Below are 23,683 nucleotides of genomic sequence, written 5' to 3' on the forward strand. Positions count from 1 at the left end.
TGTGTTCTATAGTTCAAATTAAGTGTAATATCTTCAGCTGACGTGCAATAGCGTTAAGATATGGTGCATTCATGTCCTGTATAGAAATATTTTAAATTTTTGTGAGAGCATATAGATGAAATTCAGTTTAATATTTTAGAGAAAGACTTTGAGATCTATTATGATCCTCAGAATTTGAGCAAATTGTTCAGAAATTAGGACAATTTTGTATTGTAATGAAGGAGGTGGGGGTGGGGGTGGCATGGTGAAGAAGGTTGTGGTGGTAATCCTGACCTCTTCCTCCTCTTCTTCGCGTACTATTGAACGCCCATGTTGGCACTCTGCTCGTTAGGTCACTAAAGTGTCATTGCGTTTCCATGAACGGTACATTCAATCAGTTGTCTTTAGAAGAAATTGGTTCCTGAAGAAGTGCAGCAAGTGGCAATTGAGGTAAATTGTTACGTGATTGTTTTCAATATGTATCTGCCCAAGCTGCAAACTGGCTAGCTGGGTTAAAATTCATCCCAATTACATTGCTGCATTTTTATCATCCTGGACCTCTACCAGGAGAAGATTCAGAATTACAAGGCACTGAATCAAATGGAGCTGTTATATTGGTACTACCGTACTGGTACAACACCTCTTGATTGGCCATTTACGAATCAACTTCAGTATATGTTTGGAAATTTGAAGGGTCTTGGCCCGAAATGTTGACTGTACTTTTTTCCCATAGATGCTGCCTGACCTGCTGAGTTCCTCCAGCATTGTGTGTGAGTTGCTCAGATTTCCAGCATCTGCAGATTTTCTCTTGTTTGTGCTTATTTATGGTACTTCTGACGCATCTGTGTCAGGAAGAGCCGGTTATTACTGGACCATTCAATGTTCAATGGGTGATAGAATATCTGTGGCCTGATTAGTGTCTGTGGTGTCTTTGTAAGCTATAAATTATCCAACATACTGGCGTGAAAAATTTTGTTCTAAGTGCTACAAATCAGCTGGGTCGTTAACTGAACTTCACGCCTTAGTTCTTAAAATTGCCCTTATTGAGAGAAAATGCAGAGACAAACGCACATTTAAAATTCCTCCCTGCAGTGAAATCTAACTTACTCTTGCTCATGAAATAGTAATAAAGGTTTTCTTTCTTCTCACATAAACGTAAATTGGAACCTCCAATTATCCCATGTGGATCTGACGAGAGTTTGCTACATATTAAGTAATCTGAGAAACCCCTCAAAGTGTGATGAAGGCAACCTACTGTTGGGAGGTTGATAGTTTATTATTTCAAGTCTTGCACTGCTGCTCGACTATAGGCTGGAACCTCACTGAAGGAATGGTAAGAGCATGAAGTAACACCATAAATATCTGTACTGGAAGATACTCGATTCACTTAAAGAACTTGTAATTGGTGACTTAGAAACATAGAAAACCTACAGCACAATACAGGTCCTTCGGCCCACAATGCTGTGCCGAACATGTACTTACTTAGAAATTACCTAAGGTTAACCATAGCCGTCTATTTTTCTAAGCTCCATGTACCTGTCCAGGAGGCTCTTAAAAGACCCTATCCTATCCGCCTCCACCACCGTCGCCGGCAGCCCATTTCACGCACCCACCACTTTCTACACAAAAAAAAACTTACCCCTGACATCTCCTCTGTACCTACTTCCAAGCACCTTAAAACTGCCCTCTCGTGTTGGCCATTACAGCCCTGAGAAAGAGCCTCTGACGATCCACACGATCAATGCCTCTCATCATCTTATACATCTCTTTCAGGTCACCTCTCATCCTCCGTCGCTCCAAGGAGAAAAGGCCGAGTTCACTCGACCTATTCTCATAAGGCATGCTCCCCAATCCAGGCAACATCCTTGTAAATCTCCTCTGCACCCTTTCAATGGCTTCCACATTCTTCCTGCACTGAGGTGACCAGAACTGAGCACAGTACTCCAAGTGGGTATGACCAGGGTCCTATATAGCTGCAATGTTACCTCTCGGCTATTAAACTCAATCTCATGGTTGATGAAGGCCAATGCACCATAAGCCTTCTTAACCACAGAGTCAACCTGCACAGCAACTTATAGTGCCCTATGGATTCAGACCCCAAGATCCCTATGATTCTCCACACTTGCCAAGAGTCTTAACATTAATACTATATTCTGCCATCATATTAGACCTATCAAAATGAACCACCTCACACTTATCTGAGTTGAACTCCAACTGCCACTTCTCAGCCCAGTTTTGCATCCTATTGATGTCCCACTATAACCTCTGACAGCCCTCCACACTATCCACAACACCCCCAACCTTTATGTCATCAGCAAGTTTACTAACCCATCCCTCCACTTACTCATAAAAATTACGAAGAGTAGGGGGTCCCAGAACAGATTCCTGAAGCACACCACTGGTTCAGACCCCATGCAGAATATGACCCACCTACAATCACTCTGCCTTCTGTAGGCAAGCCAGTCTGGATTCACAAAGCAATGTCCCCATGCCTCCTTACTTTCTCAATAAGCCTTGCATGGGGTACCTTATCAAATGCCTTGCTGAAATCCATATACACTACATCTACTGTTCTACCTTCATCAACGTGTTTAGTCACATCCTCAAAAAATTCAATCAGGCGCGTAAGGCATGACCTGCCTTTGACAAAGCCATACTGACTATTCTTAATCATATTATACCTCTCCAAATGTTCATAAATCCAGCCTCTCAGGATCTTTTCCATTAACTTACTAACCACTGAAGTAAGACCTACTGGTCTATAATTTCCTGGGCTATATCTACTTCCTTTCTTGAATAAGGAAACAATATCTGCAACCCTCCAATCCTCTAGAACCTCTCCTGTCCGCATTGATGATGCAAAGATCATCGCCAGAGGCTCAGCAATCTCCTTCCTCACCTCCCACAGTAGCCTGGGATTCATCTCGCCCAGTCCTGGAGACTTATCCAACTTGATGGTTTCCAAAATCTCCAGCACATCCTCTTTCTTTATGTCTATATGCTCAAGCTTTTCAACCCGCTGTAAGTCACCCCTACAAATCACCAAGATCCTTTTCCACAGTGAATACTGAAACAAAGTATTCATTAAGTATCTCTGCTATCTCCTCTGATTCCATACACACTTTTCCACTGTCACACTTGATTGGTCCTAGTCTCTCATGTCTTATCCTCTTGCTCTTCACATACTTGTAGAATCCCTTGGGATTTTCCTTAATCCTGTTTGTCAAGGCTTTCTCATGACCCCTTCGGGCTCTCCTAATTTCATTGTTAAGCTCCTTTCTGCTAGCCTTATAATCTTGTAGATCTGTTTCATTAGCACACAAGTGAATCTGCAGATGCTGGAAATAAATAAAAACACAAAATGCTGGCAGAACTCAGCAGGCCAGACAGCATCTATGGGAGGAGGTAGTGACGACGTTTTGGGCTGAAACCCTTCATCAGGAGTGAAGTAACATGGGATGGTCGAGGGGGGATAAGAAGTGGGGGGAGGGATGAAGTAGAGAGCTGGGAAGTGATAGGCTGGAGGGAAATGGGCTGGGGAAGGTGGAGAATTATGGGAAAGAAAGGTAGGGCTGGGGGGAGATTATAGTGAGGGGGGAAAAAGAGAGAGGAAGAGAACCAGACTAAAATAGTAGATAGGGATGGGGGTAAAGGGGGGGCAGGGGTATCAACGGAGGTCTGTGAGTTGGATGTTCATGCTGGCAGGCAGGAGGCTACCTAGGCGGGAGATAAGGTATCAGATCACTGCCTCCCATTCCAGACTAATGAGTCAGCGAGCTGCCAAACAATCAGGATTTCTGAACAATTGGATGCTGTATCTCCAGAGTTATACTGTAACTTCGGTCCATCTGATTGGTCTCACCATGGGAACTGCAAAATAAATTTCTGGGCAGACATTTCACCTTTCAGTTTACTCATATGGCTCTCCTTTGTTAGCTTTATTGTTTATGAAATAACAGCTTAGAGCCTAAGTAGACATTGTAAGGGGAAACAAGTAATGGTTAAAAATCACACACACAAAATGCTGGAGGCCAGGCAGCATCTATAAGGAGAAGCATTGTTGACATTTCGGGCCGAGACCCTTCGTCAGTCCTTCTCCTTATAGATGCTGCCTGCCCTGCTGTGTTCCACCAGCATTTTGTGTGTGTTGTTCGAATTTCCAGCATCTGCAGATTTCCTCGTGAATGGTTAAAAATACTAGGTGGGTCACGGTTAGTGTACTGTGCATCGTTTCAAGTACAATGTTACAGAAAGAACAATGGAATAACAGGAAACATGGAAGCTAGACATAGCGTAATATCAAATAACTGTTATTATAAACAGAAACATGAATTACTCTTCTGCTGGAGCAGAGAAATTGAATGCAGCAATTTAATACTGTGGGGAATACTTTTTAAGTCAAGAATTTGAAGAAGACGGGATGGGTGCCTGTTCTAAATTGATCAAGAAGGTCACTTCTAAGGACTCTTTATAACTCTTTCACAGTGGTTGCTTCTTAATTGCACAGTTTGTCTTTTTTTTGCACATTGGTTGTTTGTTCATGTATAATTTTTTTTGTAAAATTTCATTGATTTTTTTCCCATGTAAATGCCAGCAAGAAAATTAATCTCAAGGTAGTATATAATGTTACATAATAATTTGCACTTTGAACTTTTCTTCCACGTATAATTTAAGATCGCAGTCAATCAAATTGGAGAAGAATAAGGTGTAAGTTTTTGCTCCACTTTAACTGCTTCCCTGCCAGGTCTCTGCTTGGTGGGGAGTGAGTTAAAATAGACCATTTGAAAATGAATAATTAATCAGCACTTCCTTTTCATGTTTGAACTTGAACATCTGCTTGCCACTGGAGCCACATGAATCTCAGGCTATTAACTTAGGGAGAGAAGAGGAAAGGGAAAACTAACAAAGATTAAGAGTTAGAGAAATTTCTGAATCTAGAACCCTTTTCTCATTGTATTTAACTGTAAAGAAGAGAGTGCAATAAGAACATTCAATCGGGGAGGATAACATAACTATAATAGAAGCTGCCAGATCATTTTTATCCATTAATTTAAATGAACTATAATTGAGAAAGGCCCCAATACAGTTGTGCAATTCTCCTGGCCCCGATCAGCCTGTAAGCATGAATTGTGTCAGGGGATATTTTATTTTCAATTGCAAGAGGAAAGAAATCATTCCAGTAAAGTCTGTGAAATGGATGTTAGGGAATTATGATCTTTGATTTTCAGAGAGCAGGGAGTAAATACTCCTTTGATCATTAAAGTGCGTAGCTTTTATGCCTAGTAAAGTGGCACTTTCTTGTTTTCTTCTTGGGATGAAAGATGTGGAAAGTCAACTACCCCAGTCACAGAAATATAGGCTCCAAAAACACAACAGGAAGGTCAAAGCCTTTGTGTATGGCTTCTGACATAAAGTCCGTTCCTTACTGTGACGGTCTTCCCCTCCCCTAGCATGAAATTATATGCAATTGTTGTTTAATCAAAAGCTGGTTTTCCAACCCTCTCTATCGCAAAGGCTTTCACCTCTATATAATAATGTTTGTCTTTGCAACTCCATCAGCTCATCTACTATTAAAACCTGATTCGGGTGTCAGTAAATTACAAACTTGACTCATCCCATGTTTTGTCAGCCAGCGTCACATCCCCCATACTTCATTACTGGAAGCTGATCCGAGGGTTTGGCAAACACTGGCTCCTTTCTTTGGTGGCTGTTCCGGAACGTCTCTGAGCTCTTAAGCATCGGAACTCTCTTCTAAAACTTACCATCTCTCCATATTTCTGAAAGCCTACCCCTTTAATTAAGCTTGATTATCTATCCTCCTATTTACAAGTTTGGTGCACTAGCTAAATTTGTCTGATACGAAGCATGCTATGGTATTTTCCTGCCATGAGCAGCTCACAAACACACATTATTGTTAGTCATGCAATTTTATTTCCTTTACTACTCACAGTTCACAGTTTAAGATTTTGACACTTTCCCAGAGGAAGATTCCACGGGCTCCATTAGGTCTCCAAATGCCCGTTCTTGATCCACAGGGCTCCATGGCAAACAATGCAGGTCCCTCGACTAGGAGGGTGAAGTGTGGGGTTGCTGGTGGTGGTGGCTCTTGCAGTACAGGCTGATACGGTCCTTATTTAGCAGTCACTGGGTGTTGATTTGAAATGGGAGACCTGACTGACTTGTAGAGTGAGGAAAAGTGGTGCGGAGACTGTGAATTGTACATTAAAAGCAATTGTATTCGCAGGTAGTCTAAGGCAAATCACTTCCCTGACCCAGGTGATGTCTTTGCTCTACAGTCAAATTTTAAAGAATCAGTTATCATTGGTAATAACATTAGGACAAATCTTGTTATTAAGAAAATTTACAACAATAATCATTATGCATTTTATTTTACTTTAATTATTATATGACTTGATTTTCTGACCTGCTGTGCCCAGACAGTAATTGGATCTAATATGTGAAAATGAGATACTGTAATTAAATGGTGAAGCTGGCTTATTACTATCTGCGATTGTATATTGCATCCCATATTAATCCAAATTCCCATCTAACCTTCTAATAATAAGCAACATACACTCACTAAAACATTAAACATAATAGCAGTGCTAAATTGGAGAAAAGCGACCAAGATTAGAATGCACTTTTCTCACAGACTATTTCAGTGTGTCTGACAATGCAATGAATGCTACAAGTATATTTCTATGTCTATATTTCTGCTTTTCTGTTGATTTTTAAAGTCAGATTTCTGAGCAGTCAGGAACCCGTGGACCCTACGTCACTAGTTCGCTCTCTTTTTGAACTACTTATTTATTTTTTATTGTAATTCATTTTTTTAATGTATCGCACTGTACTGTGGACGCCAAGCAACACGTTTCAGGAGATACGGGGGTGATGATAAACCCGATTCTAATTCAGGTTTTCCCTATTGATCACCTTTGTTAGGGTTCAGATGGTTGATGTATTGAGGAGTCTTTTTCTTTTAATCCCGAGAGAAATGTTAAAATGGATATTTTTAGACAGAATTACATAAGACCATAAGACATAGGAGCAGAATTAGGCCACTCAGACAATTAAGTCTGCTCCACCATTCCATCATGGCTGATTAATTATACTCCTCAACCCCATTCTCCTGCCATCTCCCCGTAACTTTTGATGCCCTTACTAATCAAGAACCTATCAACCTCCGCTTTAAATATACCCAGTGACTTGGCCTCCACAGCTGTCTGTGGCAATGAATTCCACAAATGCACCACTCTCTGGCTAAAGAAATTCCTCCTCATCTCTGTTATAGAGAGGCGTCCTTTTATTCTGAGTTTGTGTCCTCTGGTCCTAGACTCCACCACTATAGGAAACAAACCTGCTACATCCACTCTGTCTAGGCCTTTCAGTATTCAATCGGTTTCAAATGAGAGGCCCGCCCCCCCCAATCTTCTCAAGTCCGGCAAGTACAGGCCCAGAGCCATGAACTCATAACTAATGAAAACTATTGGCTTGAAACACTGACTCTGAAACAATCTACAAACTACTGCCTGTGTTGCTGGGGATTTCTGGCATTTTCTGTTTTCATTTGAGCTTTTCTGCATCTGTGATATTTTGTATTCAGCTCAGAATAAATTAGAGCACTGAATATGGAAATCAACTGTGTAATGGCAAGGAAGATGGATGCAATTAGTGGTGGTGGAATGGAATTTGGGGCAGGGCCCATCAGAGATGGCTCCAGTCCCATTGCTAATCTGGAGCTTTTATAACTGTGTGAACAATGTAGTTATTATTAATGATCAATTATTAATTACAATATATGTGACATTTTAGTCTTTGAACTGACTGATCACCTCAATCAAATAAAAGGCATTTGGAATGCTGGACTGTTCTAACCTGGTGTACTAGAAATTAGCTTTGGGATAATTTTATGTCACTGCAGCAAATTTGATAGCATATCATCTCGATTAATTCTGACATATCTCGCCATCGTGGCACAAACATTGCTTATCCCACCATAAGGTGCTGTCCTGGCTGTTTAAAAGCCTATCAAAGAAAACGGCATAAAGCTGCTTTTCTGAGAACATTTACTGTAATCAAGACAGATCTGGCAATATGAATTCAATCTTCTCTGCTACTATACCCTCTGCACAATGCTTGAGGCAGTAGAGTTGCAGTTAAACTGAATAAAATAAAGTAACTAAGTCTACATTTATCAGTCCATGAATAAATGTAACTTTAGTGAAAAAACAAAAGAAAATTACATTGGTAAAAACACAAAATGCTGGCAGAACTCAGCAGGCCAGACAGCATCTATGGGAGGAGGTAGTGACGACGTTTTGGGCCGAAACCCTTCATCAGGAGTGAAAAAATTACATTGGTGCTGGCTTAGAAATGAATACATCTTGGTCAATGTACAATCACCATTTCCTTAGCACGTGTTGCTAAGTAGCAGTTTTGTTTAGTCGATGATACACCGCTTTAGCTCTCAAAGCAGCTCACTTGAAAACCGGAAATAAATGTGTGCTTCTCCCAAATGCAGCATTTCTCTGTTGAAATGCTTGTTATCCAGAACATTTTCAACTTTGCATTAAAATTGGGAATAGCATTGTACTACTTAGTAATGTTTATTTAACATGATGGACAAATAATGAATGCTTTTAGAATAGTTGACAAGCCAAGTCAAATAATTTTTATAATGCAGAGGCAGAATCATGTCCCAGCAGTCCGAGGGCAGAAGGAGGTAGAATCTTTTTCTTCTGGCTAATGAAGAATTCATGATAATCTGTGTGACGTGAGTGAAAGGTGGAAGGAATCAGAAGCGGTAATCATGTAATGTGAATGTGTTGCTTCCTCGGTGACACTGGAAAATGGGAGGGGAGGAAGAGAGACCAAGGACAGCTGCCAGCTCACTACCAAAGTAATGGAGAAATTTTAATTTGCATCACGATTAACCGAAAGCTGCTCATTGAAGATATTGACAAGGAGGAGCCTTGGACAAGAGAGGCACGGGACAAATCACGCCTGGGCTTTTGTTTCTTGAGTAAGCACGGATTAGGTTGGATTAGTGTTTAGCTCTCTAGTGAGAATTATAAAGGTGCCAGAGAGAGGCTGAATTGCTCATCCTCTATGAGTTAATGCAACTTTTGGATACATGGGGGATCAGATGGAGAGGGAAATTTGAAGCTGAGTAGAAAATTAGCAACTAATAATAAACTTAAGCAGGAAGAAAAGCCTGAACATGTTTTAAAAAAAAATCCTACCAAGAAGAAGAGAATGTACAATATGATATTCAAGCTTCTCCTGATGAGCTATCTGATGAGGTATTTATGTATCTTGATGACTTGTGCTCGGCATCACTGCAGTGTCTTTGTTGCGCTCAGCGGTTTATCAGAAGTCACCGTGTAATCATGTGGAAACCTCAATGATTGCTGCTGGACCTAACTGTCCCTACGCATCCCAGATAATGGAATGTCAAAGCAAAATGGATGGGAAAGTTGCTATTTATTGGCTTCATGTGCTGGTTATAAACCCTAACTAGATGATGGATTGGAGGGAACTGTAAGTAAATTTAAGCATCTTTTCCTGTATTGATTTACAACAGTTGACTTTGGACACCTTCATTATACTGCTTATCAATCATATTTTGTAGATGTTTCATTAAGAAGTTTTAAAAGAATAAATGAATTTCAGGATTATTTGAGTGTGTATAAGATATGACTTTTACTAGCTCCCTAATGCTTGTGGAAAATTCCATGTTTTAAAAATGTTATTTAAAGCCTTTCACTAAGTAGCTATTGTAATTTTGATTTTTTTTCTACAATGCTCCGATTTTGAATTGTTGCCATTTTTTGGTGTTAGAAGTGGATTTTGTTCAAATGCAGACAAACTAAACAGAAAATCCAGTGTGGATTTAGCCTGGGTCTAAGCAACATTTAAGCAATGGATTTGACTGTCCAATTGACTAAAATATGTTTACACCAAAAACCTGCTACCAATGCTAATTGAGAAAAGAAATATGTTCTTCATTAAATACAAAGAAGCTGAGCTACGTTAAAAATATTTCTTTAGAAAAGGCTGAGGTGAACAGGCATGTGTCTTTTTTAAAATTGGATTTCCGTGTCATTTGTGCTTTCTGCTGTAAGTGTGTTTCATGGAAACTTGCCGTAGTAGCAGGTTAAAGCTTTGTCTGCCCAGATGAATAGTAGATGTGCATATGTAGCTTTTACATCCTGCTTCCTTTCACAGTCTTTCCCAAGGGAAATGCTATACTAGACTTTATTGAAGTAATAATTATTTCATCAGGTCTTGTGCATCTCTTGTCTGTATTTGGAGTGGAACCTCCAGAGGCCACAGTTGTCATTTCTTTCCAGGAATGTATAATTTGCACAATTTGAAGGAGAGACATCAGCAACTTACCTCATTCTTTTTGAAAGTTGAAATAAATTGTGGTCATAACAACCCGCTGTTACTCCAATAAATGCTGTGTAGGGAGAGTGAGCTTTTAAATCCACTTTACTGTCAGTGCTGAAAAAGAATTGAATGTATGATTAGTGATGACTTGACAAAATTAATTTTTCATCTGAGATCTGAAAGTGCATTAGTGCTTTCATGTTTTGTTTCGCTGAACTATGCTGCTTTAACGAGCCACAATGGTTCCAAATTATTTATGGACTGCTGTGTTTGCCTGCTGTTTACACCTCTTGAGTAAACCAGAATTATGCCTGAAAGTGTAATTAATGGGATGCTGTAAAAGTGACCATTACTATACATTTTCCAATGTACTATAGGAATGTGAATCCTCTGAAATGCTAATAATTTGTTAGATCACCATGAACTGTATGTAGCCGGGAAGCCCATCTGGCCTTGTAGTGACAGGAGGCTGATTTCAACTTTTATAGTGTTGCTGAGATTTCAGCTGCTTTGGACTCAGCTGTTGAACCCATTCACCAAGTTATAGTTTAATTGAAACTATGCGAGAGAGAAATTAACCGAATATTACCTTGGCTGTATTTCTGCTGGAGTCTGCCTATATTAGTCTCTTGATAGAACATTCCTATGGAACTTGATTAGAATTAAGTGCGTTGATTTGGGAAACAGCAAATGATGACATTGAACATCTGTTTTGTGGAACCAGACTGCATTTGGCTAAAAGTAACCCCTGCTGTTTTTTCTCTACCCCCTCCCTACATTTCACAGAGCAGCACAGAAGCTGAATCTCTCTTCAAAGCAAAAGAAAAACCATCCACCCATCCAGCACTCACGTGAGCTTTCAAACTGCAGAACAAATTTCAGTGGTATTTTGCAAGTGTCCCCTCCCCCAGCACCGCCATGCCTTTTGAGGGCTGTGTGTAAAGTCAAGGACAACCCAGGCATCGGAAAGGTATGAATAAACTATTCTCAGTGCCTTTGATCTCTTTCACTGCTGAAATCTGTGTGAATGATAAATACATGAAATGAAATGAATTGACATCAAGGTGATTTTTTTAAAATGTTGTTTTTCTCCTAAATGTAACATTCAGTAGCTATAGTCTAGATGAAATGATGCTACTTACCTCACTTACTCTAATTTCTAAATACAATTAAATATTCAAAGATCTTCTGGCTCTAAGCTGACTTTAGCAGAAGTTATAATCCTTCCATGGTAAAGTTACTGGACGTGAAATGATAAGTAAATTGTCACATGTACTGAGGTACAGGTACTTGTAATTCATTGTAACAGTTCATTGCAGAAGGGTAAGATAGAACAATAACAGAATGTGGAATAAAATATTGCAGTGACATTTAAAGTGCAGTGCAGCTAGACAATATGGTACACTATCATATCATGATAGATTGTGAGGTCGAGTCCTCCTTATAATTGTGGGATCGAAGCTGCCCTTCAGCCTTCTGGTACATGCTTTCAGGCTTTTGTAGCTTTGGTCCAGCAGGAGGTGGGGTAGAAAGAGTATCTAGGGTGGGATCTTCGATAATGTTGACTGCTTTATTGAGGCAGTGAGAAGTATAAATCGAGCCCATGAAGGGGAGGTTGCAGGGTCCAAAGCTTTTTACAGTTTCTTTTTGTCACGGGCAGAGTAGCTCACATAAAAAGCTGTAATACATCTAAATAGGATGCTTTCCACGATGCAGCATTAAACATTGGTGAGGGTGAAAGGGGACATGCCAAATTTCTTTACCATCTTTAGCGAGCAGAGGCACTGTAGGGCGTTCTTAGGCCATGGCATCTGAATGGTCGGACCAGGACAGGCTACTGGTGACGTTCACTCCGAAAGTCAAAGTAAATTTATTATCAAAGTACCTATATGTCACCATATATAACCCGAGTTTTGTTTTCTTGTGGGTATAGATAGTAAGTCCAAGATACACAACAGAATTAATTAAAGACTTCACCCAACAGGACGGACAGACAATCAATACAAATACCAATGAGAAATAATAATAATAATAATACTAAAAATAAATAAAAGAAGCAAGAAATATCAAGAACAAGAGATGAAGAATCCTTGAAAGTGAGTCCCTAGGCTATGGGAGCAGTTCAGTGATGGGATGAGTGAAGTTCAAGAGCCTGATGGTTGAGGGGTAATAACTGTTTCTGAACATGGTGCTGTAGGTCTTAAGGCTCCTGTGCCTTCTTCCTGATGGCAGCAGAGGGAAGGAAGCATGACTTGGGTGGTGAGGGTCTTTGATGATGGATGCTGCTTTCCTGCATCAGTGTTCCATGTAGATGTGCTCAGTAGTGGGCAGGGCTTTAGCCATGATTGACTGGGCCATATCCACCAGTTTTTGCAGAATTTTCCATTTAAGGACATCGGTGTTTCCATAGCAGGCCGATTTGCAACCAGCCAATATATTCTCCACCACATATCTATAAAAGTTTGTCAAAGTTTTAGATGTGATGCCAAATCTTCACAAGCTCCTAGGGACGTAAAGTGCTGCCATGCTTTCTTTGTAATTTCACTTACATGCTAGACTCGGGACAGATCCTGTGAAATAATGACACCGAGGAATTTAAAGTTGGAACCCTCTCACCTCTGATCCTTCGATGAGGACTGGCTCACGGACCTCCAGTTTCCTCCTCTTGAGGTCAACAACCAGAGCCTTTGTCTTGCTGACATTCAGTGAGAGGTTAGGGCAACTCACACAAAATGCTGAAGGAACTCAGCAGGCCGGGAGCATCTATGGGGAAAAAAGTACAGTTGGCATCTCAGCCTGAATCATCAACTGTATTTTTTTCTATAGATGCTGCCTGGCCTGCTGAGTTTTACCAGCATTTTGTGTGTGTTGCTTGTATTTGCAGCATCTGCAGGTTTTCTCTTGTTTGTGTTGAGCAAGAGTGGCAGCACTCAGCCAGATTTTCACTCTCCCTCCTATATGCTGATTCATCACCACCCTTTGACCTACAGCAATGGCGTTGTCAGCAAACTTGAATATTGCATTGGTGCTGTGCTTAGCATTGCGGTCATGTGTATAGCAAGTAGAGCAGGGGCTATGCACACAGCCTTGTGCGTCTGTGCTGACGGAGATGTTACCAATCTGAACTGACTGGTGTCTACATGTGAGGAAATTAAGGATCCAATTGCACTAGGAAGTATTGAAGCCAAGATCTTGAAGCTTATTGATTAGTTTTCAGAGGATGATAGTGTTAAATGCTGAGCAGTAGTCAATTAGGAGCATCTTGTTGTATGCATCTTTGCTGTCTAGATGTTCTAGGTTGAGTGACGAGCCATTGAAATGTCATCTGCTGGACACACTGGTTGAATGGTTATTATGCTATTATGGATTTATTGAGAATGCCTGCAAGAAAATTAATCTCAGGGTTGTATATGGTGACATATGTTCTTTGATAATAAATTTGCTTTGAACTTTGAACCTATTGTGCCAGTAGGCAAATTGGAGTGGATTCAAGTTGCTTCCCAGGGAGGAGATGATATGTTTCATTACCAACCTTTCAAAGCACTTCATCACAGGGGATGTAAGTACAACAGGATGATGGCCATTGAGGCAGGTTACCACATTCTTCTTAGGCACCAGTAGAATTGAAGCCTGCTTGAAGCAGGTGGTACCTTAAACTGCTAAAGCGAGAGGTTAAAGATGTCAGTGAACACTCCAACCAGATGATCAGCACAGGTCTTTAATAGTCAGCCTGGTACCTCATCTGGGCCGAATGCTTTCTGTGAGCATTTGCAAGGATTCTCTTACGTTGGTCTCAAAGACTGAAATCACAGCGTTATTGGGGGCTGTGGGAGTTCATGAAGGTTCCTCCATGTTTTGACAGTCAAAATGAGCTGAGAAGACATTGAGCTCATCTGGGAGCGAAGCCTTGTCTCTTGGTTTCACTGTGTATGAGGTAATAGCATTCAAACCCTGCCACAGCTGTTGAGCAGTGACTCAAGTCTGATCCGCAATTGCCACTTTGACTGTGAGATGGCTTTACAGAGATCGTACCTGGGCCTCCAGTATCTTACTGGATTACCAGTCCTGAATGGCCCTACGCAGATCTCATGGTTCTTCCAGGGCTTCTGGTTGGGGAAGACTTTGAATGATTTTGTGGGGACACACTCGCCCATGACTCTTTTAATAACATCCGTGACAACCATGGGGTATTTATTCAGACCCTCTGATGAGTCCTTGTGTGTGGCTTAATCCACCGACTTGAAGAAATCCTGCAGCCTCTCCTCTGCCTGTCATGGCCACTTCTATGTTATCACTCAGCCTGTATCCAAGTAGGAGAAGGTCAGCCAAGTGATCAGATTTCCTGAAATGCAGTCTGGGCATGGAACGGTAGCCATTCCTAATTGTAGTAGATTAGTGGTTGAGTGTATTGTGACCCCTGACACTGCAGGTTATATGCCGATGATAATTGGGCAGAGATTTCTTCAAAGAAGCCTAATTGAAGGCCCCGACAATGATTTGAAATGCACTGGGATGGCAGCGTTCAATATCTCAGGTGCCTGGTAGTATGTAAACTAGAAACTTAAAGCTCTCAATACTCTTGATCTGAGCATCATTGTTGTAAACTGCAGTGTGTGCCGCCCCCTTTTCCTGAAGTCAACGACCAGCCTTTTTGTTTTGCTGACATTGAGGGTTCTGTGTCTCTAGGCCCTCAAACTCCTTTCTGTACTCTGAGCCAGCGTTATTTGAGATATGGTCCACTGTGGTGGTATCATCTGCAAACCTGAAGATGGGGTTGGAACAGAATGTTAGAACAGGAAAAGAGTCGGGGTCTGAGGATGCAGCCTTGTGGGGCACCATCGTGGCAGAGATGTTGTTTCCTATCCCTACTGTTTGTGGTCTGGTGGTCAGTAAGTGATGGATTCACTTGGAAAGGAAGGTATTGCGGTCTCAAGTCTTGGAATTTGAAGATTCTTTGCTTGGAATTATGGTATTGAAGGCGAATAAATAATAGTCTAAATGATGGAGTCACTCTTGTTTATTTCATTCTAGTCCTCAAGTTTCTATGTCTTCATTTCAGACGTTGTAGATGTTGCAAGACCAGTGTTTATTGCACCTCTCTAACTACCCTTGAGTTGGTGATGGTAAGCTGTCTTATGAATCACCGCAGTCTTACTAATCAAGGTACTCCTACTGTTGGGAAGGAACAACGGAGGGAGAAATGTATTTCTAAGTCGAGTGTTGTGTGTATAATGTAAGAATGCAGTTGATAGCGTTCCTTCAAATTTAACTGATACTTGAAAATTAGAAAGGTGCAGATGCTGGAAATTTGAAAAGAAAACAAAAAAAAAATGCTGGAAACACCGGGATAGAGTGCAGCCATGGAAAGAGAAATAGCTTTAACCTTTCAGATCAGACACCATCAGAATTGGGACTGAGAGAAAACAAGGTTGTTTAGAGTTGGAAGGAAGGTGTGGTGGGGATGGATAGGAGCAATGGAATATCTCTGGCAGAATGTGTCCTGGGTTCCTGTGGGACAGCCGTTGATGAAGTTATGAAGTTGTTAGGTTAATGGGGAAATTTAGAGAACACAAAGTAGCATTAAAACGAGCTGCAGGAAATACCTTAATGTGTCAGGCTATGGTAGTGGAGAGGGAAGAACAGCGTGTTACTGGATGACCTGGTGCAGAACTCTTCAGTTCTGTTACAGACAGAGAGAGCGAATTACTTGAGCAACACACAAGATGCCGGAGGTTTTTCCAGAAGTGGTTGAATTTGATAAAGGAATCTGGAAAACTGTAACATGCCTGGATGGAAGATGAGGTCATGCTGAGTCTCATTATAGCAGTTGCTACTAGGGCCATGGACAAATTACATAGATGAAATTTAATGCAAAGGAAGTGACAGAAATACATGAAGAAATGTATATGAACATGGAGGTGCTCAAATGATTCAAGATGAACCAGAAAGTCTCCAAAGGCTCTTTCAGGACTTATTGCTAAACATGGTAAACTAAATCTGCAGGTCAACAAAGCCTATGGCATGCTTAACTGTACAATGTATGCATTTGAAATAAATCAGAAGAAATTGTTACCTAATTGTATGGCCACACATTGAATATTTAATCCAGCTCTGATACCCGGGAGTAAAGAGATACATTTAAATTCAGAAGGCAGTGTGGAGCTAAAGGTTTGCGTATTATTTTCGAAGTTCCTGAATGAGGATGGGCAGGAGAAAGATTTTCATTCTAGAAACTGAGTTATGATACGATGGTATAATGATTAAATTTCTGGAGGACCATCAAAGGCCTGAACTTTGGTCCAGAGTTATGAGTTTTAATTCTACCACAGCAGCTGAGTAATTAAGAAGCTAATTCAATCTTGGAATAAAGCTAGTATTTATAATGGTGTCCATGAAACTGTTGGATTGCTGAAAACCCCCCCAACTAATGCACTAATGTCCCTTAGGGAAGGAAATCTGCCGTTCTTACCTTGAATGAGCAAGATGAAATTCCTGACGAACAAAGCAAAGCTCTTGTCTTCCATCTCTGCTCAAGACAATTGGAGTTGGACATAAATGCTGGCACTGCATGTACAAATTACACAAAATCTATATTAAAGCTTTTTTTTCAGGGAGACTGTACCTCTAGGATTGATAAAATGAAGATGCGGAAAGGACAAATCCAGAATATTATATGTAAATAAATTGTTGGGGTTGTACAGACCCACATATATTCAGGCTAGAAAGTAAATCTCAACAGGTAGCTGTAATTTGTTTCCTTGAGTCATTAGTGTTTTAGGCATGGAATGGGCGCTAGCGATACTGTGTGGAGCAATGACTCTGGAATTAGTTATGGAGCAGAGTGGCGGCTTTTTTCCGAATGGTTAAGGTCAGTAGCATTTCTCATTCTAAGCCATATAATGATTCTGTGAACCCCAGCTAGTACAGAGGGCTAATTGTATTTACTTTAAAAAATAATTTAGTTTTCTTTTCAGTTATGCGACTTGTGGATTATGTTTTTAATCGGAATATAGTCCCCTGGCAATTGGGAAATGCATGAATGACTGTGTTATCAAGTACTATCGCCCCCTCTCCATATACTGGTGAGACAATTGTTGCAGATGGTTTCCTGTGTGCATTACTACATGGATAGTACCTGTATTGTACAGCATTTATATGCACAGCTGTGTGATAGATTTAAGATCAAATGCACTGATTCTACAACAGTCTTGTAATCAAATAACTTCAAACTACTGCATGAAGTATCCATGGTTCCCTGTTCGTGACTTTTGAGTTGGTTTAATGGTGCTCTTTGCAGTGAATGCTGAAAGTCAATTTTCACCTTAACTCTAATAGTGCCATCTTGAAATTCATACCGAGAGTGTAAGATTTTGCATAAGGTGTTTGCTTTATAGGCTTTCTGCAAAAGTTGCCCTTTTTAGAACTTCTTGGAACTACTAATTGAATACAAAAGAAAATATTCATTTTAAAATGGCCATAATATTATCAGAATGATCCGTAGTTTTTATAGGAGCGTTACACTATACTGCGCCAGCAACTTGAGTTAAATTCTACTGCTGTCTGTAAGGAGTTTGTATGTTCTCCCTGTGACCCCGTGGGTTTCCTCCCTCCTTCCAAAAATGCATGGGTTAATAGATTAGTTGGTCACACAGATGTAATTGGGGTGGGTATGTGATTACTGGGCCAGAAGGGCCTGCTACCATCTCTAAATAATATAAATAAATATATTTTGGGTAAGGTTTATACAGAAAAATACTTACAGTGAAACCTCAATTATCAGTGCAATGCATTCCCAAATAAGAGGAGATGCTTGTGATTCAAGTCTGCTAAGTATTTCCACACTAATCAGTTTTTCACAGCAAGACTTCCCAGTGTAGGAGCAGTTGATATCAGCTGATCTACAGGCTCATGTCCTCTATGTTGTCACCCCACAAATATATGTCTGTGAAAGTTGCTTAACCATCCACTCCTATTTATTGATTTTCAGCATTAGGAAAGTGTGAACAGCAGATTGCGCATTTGCTTGCACTCCTGCCTCAAAGGTAAAAGATACTTAAACTCTAAAATATGGACACATAAATTATGCATTTGATGAGATCCTGAAATTATCTATATCCCTTTCTGTAGTTAATGAAGCAAATGATTGTAGCACTAATTTAAAAAGAAAAGCTAGTTTTCCTGATGTCCTGACATTATGCCTTTAATTAAAATAAAATGTAATTTGTTTCTTTTTGTGTAATTTTTTTCTGTGCTCAAAATACTTCAAATTTATAAATGGGATTATAGTTTTACAAAAAGGCAAATCTCTATTATTTCTAGGGCAAGCTTCCAATTTGATGATCATTGTAGAGGTTAACAACTGTTACAGAATCTGACCACCTGCAATCCAAGGCCAGTTTTGTATTTTAATCAAACACTATGGTGATATTTAAATCAAATAATCTTTCATTAGTTGTCCAACTGATGGAATTTTTGGAGGAAGAGGGTATTTTTGACAGGCAGCTGAATTCATGCCTAACAAGTAACCAGTTTAGTCTTTGTTCCTGGGCAAAGTAGAAGAATATCTATTTTCTTACTATTTGTTTTGTGTGGAAGCCTGTCCATTCTTTTTTAGCAGATCAAGTGAACCCATGTTGACTGATTGCTCTCCTTGTATGTAATCGATATTTTCAGGTTAGAAATTGCATCTGAATGAGTGTCATACGCAAATCTTGTGACTGTATTTTGGAGTATTCAAAGAATAAAATCAGATTGGTAAATAATTGATATTCAAAATTGTCATCCAAAATATTAAGCAGGCTTGCTTTTCACTTGGGAATTCTGCTCACAAAGAAAGACTAGTACTCTCTGAGTTTCTCTGTGAAATATTCCATATTTTGCTTGATGAATAACTTAGTCCTGTGTCTCATGTTTACTTTCACTCTCATTTATTATTATCTCGCTTTCCTTAAACTGTTTACTCTCGCCCAGTACAAAGTGAAAGCATGGACTGGGCTCTGCACAGGCTCATTGCATACACACAGCCTGAGGTAGATATGAAAGCAACCGTTTAAGATGCAACAATTGAAGATGTCACTTTTTCTCCCTGGTTTCCTATTAATAGAGCTCTTGGAGGCTTATAAAGAAAGTACAGGCTGCTTCAGAAATACTGATCATCCTTCTCTCCCCCTTCCAATTCAGACTACATCAAGGAAAACACAAACACCAGAAATTCTGCAGATGCTGGAAATCCAAAGCAGCACACACAAAATGCTGGAGGAAATCAGCAGGCCAGGCAGCATCTATGGAAATGACTGAACAGTCAATGTTTTGGCTTGAAATGTCGACCGTTTACTCTTTTTCATAGATGTTGCCTGGCCTGCTGAGTTCCTTCAGCAGTTTGTGTGTGTTACATCAATGAAATCTTGACTGGCATTGATTCGTTCTTTGGGTTTTGTTTCCTTGTTATTGGATGGAGAAGGCACTTTGTAAGAGCTCTATATCCTCTTGAAAAATCTTGTCACAAGAATTTGAGAGTCAAGGAAACCCTGATCTCAGTGGAGAGAGGTATATAAAATTATGAAGGGTATAGATAGGATAAATACAAGAAGTCTTTTTTCTGCAGGTTGGGTGGGACTGTAACTGGAGGTCATGAGCTAAAGGTGAAAAGCGAATAGTTTAAGGGGCACACACAAAATGCTGGTGGAACACAGCAGGCCAGGCAGCACCTATAGGGAGAAGCGCTGTCGATGTTTTGGGCCGAGACCCTTTGTCAGAACTAACTGAAAGGAAAGATAGTAAGAGATTTGAAAGTAGGAGGGGGAGGGGAAAATGCGAAATGATAGGAGAAGACTGGAGGGGGTGGGGTGAAGCTGAGAGCCAGACAGGTGATTGGCAAAAGGGATACAGAGCTAGAGAAGGGAATGGATCATGGGATGGGAGGCCTACGGAGAAAGAAAGGGGGACTGCCTATATACTGATATCTACTATAAGCCTACAGACTCTCACAGCTACCTGGACTGTGGGAAGGGTCTCTTCCCACCCTGTCTCTTGCAAAAATGCTATCCCCTTCTCACAATTCCTCCGTCTCCGCCGCATCTGCTCTCAGGATGAGGCTTTTCATTCCAGGACGAAGGAGATGTCTTCCTTTTTTAAACAAAGGGGCTTCCCTTCTTCCACCATCAACTCTACTCTCAAACGCATCTCTCCCATTTCCCGCACATCTGCCCTCACCCCATCCGTCCACCACCCCACTCGGGATAGGGTTCCCCTTGTCCTCACCTACCACCCCATCAGCCTCCGGATCCAACGTATAATTCTCCGTAACTTCTGCCACCTCCAACGGGATCCCACTACCAAGCACATCTTTCCTTCCACCCCCCCCCCCCTTTCTGCTTTCCTCAGGGATCGCTCCCTACGCGACTCCCTTGTCCACTCATCCCCCCCATCCCTTCCTACCGATCTCCCTCCTGGCACTTATCCTTGTAAGCGGAACAAGTGCTACACCTGCCCTTACACTTCCTCACTCACCACCATTCAGGGCCCCAGACAGTCCTTCCAGGTGAGGCGACACTTCACCTGTGAGTCAGCTGGTGTGGTATACTGTGTCCAGTGCTCCCGATGTGGCCTTTTATATATTGGTGAGACCTGACGCAGACTGGGAGACGGTTTCGCTGAACACCTACGCTCTGTCTGCCAGAGAAAGCAGGATCTCCCAGTGGCCACACATTTTAATTCCACGTCCCATTCCCATTCTGATATGTCGATCCATGGCCTCCTCTACCGTCAAGATGAAGCCACGTTCAGGTTGGAGGAACAACACCTTATATACCGGCTGGGTAGCCTCCAACCTGATGACATGAACATTGACTTCTCTAACTTCCGTTAATGCCCCTTCTCCCCTTCTTACCCCATCCCTGATATATTTAGGTTTTTTTTGTTTTTTCCCCCCTCCCTTTTTTTCTTTCTCTCTCTGCCCATCACTCTGCCTGTTCTCCATCTCCCTCTGGTGCTCCTCTCCCCCTTTCTTTCTCCCTAGGCCTCCTGTCCCATGATCCTTTCCCTTCTCCAGCTCTGTATCCTTTTTGCCAATCACCTGTTTGGCTCTCAGCTTCACCCCACCCCCTCCAGTCTTGTCCTATCATTTTGCATTTCCCCCTCCCCCTCCTATTTTCAAATCTCTTACTATCTTTCCTTTCAGTTAGTTCTGACGAAGGGTCTCGGCCCGAAACGTCGACAGCGCTTCTCCCTATCGATGCTGCCTGGCCTGCTGCGTTCTACCAGCATTTTGTGTAGTTGCTTGAATTTCCAGCATCTGCAGATTTCCTCGTGTTTGTAGTTTAGGGGGAACATGAGGGGAAACTTCTTCATACATAGGGCCGTGAGAGTGTGGAATGAGCTGCCAGTGCAAGTAGTGCATGCAAGCTCAATTTCAATGTTTAAGAGGAACTCGGATAGGTATGGTACATGGAAGGTAAGGGTATGGGGGGGCTATTGTTTCGCTGCATGTTGTTTAGAGTAGGCAGATTGGCACAGACTAGATGGTCCAAAGGCCATCTATGACTCTGTGACTCCCAGGCTTATCACAGAGACAACATCACACACTTTACTGATGAAATGCATTTGTAGGCTTGGGTTTTCCAAGACTGTTATGAAAGAACTATGTGGAATGCTGAGGGAAGATCTTTGGCCACGTTCCCAAACTTGGACTGCTCTCTCCTCTGAGGTCAAGGGTGCTTTGACTCTCAAATTCTTGTAACAAGATTTTTCAAGAGGAAGTACAATATTTATTGCCCCTCCCTAACAGTTCATGAACTGATGGTGGCCAGCCATATTTTTGAACCAGTCCAGTCTTTCAGATGTAGGTACTCCCATGATGCTGTTGTGCAGGGAGATCGAGGATTTAGACCCAGTGATAGTGAAGGGAGTGCAGATCAAGATGGTGAGGGGAGACTTCACTGAGGAGCATAACATCATGTGAGGACTAGGTAAGGCAAATGGGGGCCTATTATTCTTATCTGTCAGAGAAGACAACAGCTAGAGAGCATTTTTGATATGTGGGTGCCGATGGTAAGTTTGAAATTCATTATGCATCTCCATTTGCCCTGGAGAAGATGGTGGTTATCTGCTTTCTTGAACCACTGTAGTGTTTTTGGTGAAGATATCATTGTTAGGGGGTATTCTGGAGTTATGTCAATATAGCAGATATTAGTTCAAACAAGAACAAGGCTTCAGTTCTCAGGAAGCTTGCAATTAGCCTTTTTTTTGTAAATTGTAAGCAGTAAACTGGAGTTAAAAGCAGAAGCTGCTCCACAGACTAAGCAAGAACCAAATGTTAAGACAATGGGTTTGTGTTAATTGGCTTGCATCAAACCAGGCAAAATGGGCTAAGTTATTTGCACCATTGTGACTTGTGTTCAAACTGACAGACCAGTTGGGTGTTGTCACGTAATCAAAATCAGAACCAGATCAGGTTTAATATCACCGGCATATGTTGTTAATTTTGTTGCTTTATATATAGTTAAATAAGTAATACCAAAAAAAAGTAGTGAGGCAATGTCCATTCAGAAATCTGATGGCAGAGGGGAAGAAGCTGTTCCTGAATTGTTGAGTGTGCGCCTTCAGGCTCCTGTACCTCCTCCCTGATGATTGCCAACTTTTTGAGGCATCCCTCCTTCAAGACATCCTGGATGCTAAAGGAGACTAGTACCCATGATGGAGCTGACTGAGTTCACAAATTTCTGCAGCTTCTTTCCATCCTGTGCAGTAGCCCCTCACCCCCACACCAGAGAGTGATGTAGCCAGTTAGAATGCTCTCCACAATACACCTATAGAAGTTTGTAAGTGTCTTTGGAGACATTCCAAACCTCCTCAAACTCCTAATGAAACACAGACCCTGTTGTGCTCCGTTTGTAACTATATCTTAATGTTGGGCCCAGGACAAATACTCAGAGCTGTTGACTCCCAGATTCTTGAAATTGCTCATTCTTTCCATGTCTGACCCCTCTATTAGGACTGGTGTGTGCTCCCTTGTCTTGCCGTTTCTGAAGTCCACAATCAGTTCTTCAGTCTTACTGATCAAACATGGTCACAGGTAGAGGCAACCATTAGTTTTTGTGAACTCAGCCCTGATAATTTTGGGTGTCTGGCTCTCTGTCATCAGAAGGTTTTAGAATATTAGTTTCTCCTAAAGGTGCTTGGACTTTCAGAGGTGTCCCACCAATTACAATGTGATTCCATTATGTATCCCAAAGGAACCATTTGTTAACCCAAAATATTGAAGTACACAACGTCGTTCTGAATATTGAAACTGTATAGAATCACCTTCTGTAAC

The 23,683-nt window shown here is 41.2% G+C and overlaps 1 protein-coding gene across 1 annotated transcript in view; it reads left to right on the forward strand.

Moving 5' to 3' along the window:
- kif26ab (kinesin family member 26Ab) overlaps positions 1 to 23,683 on the forward strand; it is a 190,454-nt gene that overhangs the window by 122,342 nt on the left and 44,429 nt on the right. The window contains exon 5 of the mRNA XM_073039773.1: positions 11,158 to 11,341. Within this exon, the coding sequence (XP_072895874.1) occupies positions 11,158 to 11,341 (184 nt within the window). The remainder of the gene's footprint in view (positions 1 to 11,157; positions 11,342 to 23,683) is intronic.

Source organism: Hemitrygon akajei, chromosome 3, assembly GCF_048418815.1.
Source record: "Hemitrygon akajei chromosome 3, sHemAka1.3, whole genome shotgun sequence".
NCBI classification, from domain to species: Eukaryota; Metazoa; Chordata; class Chondrichthyes; order Myliobatiformes; family Dasyatidae; genus Hemitrygon; species Hemitrygon akajei.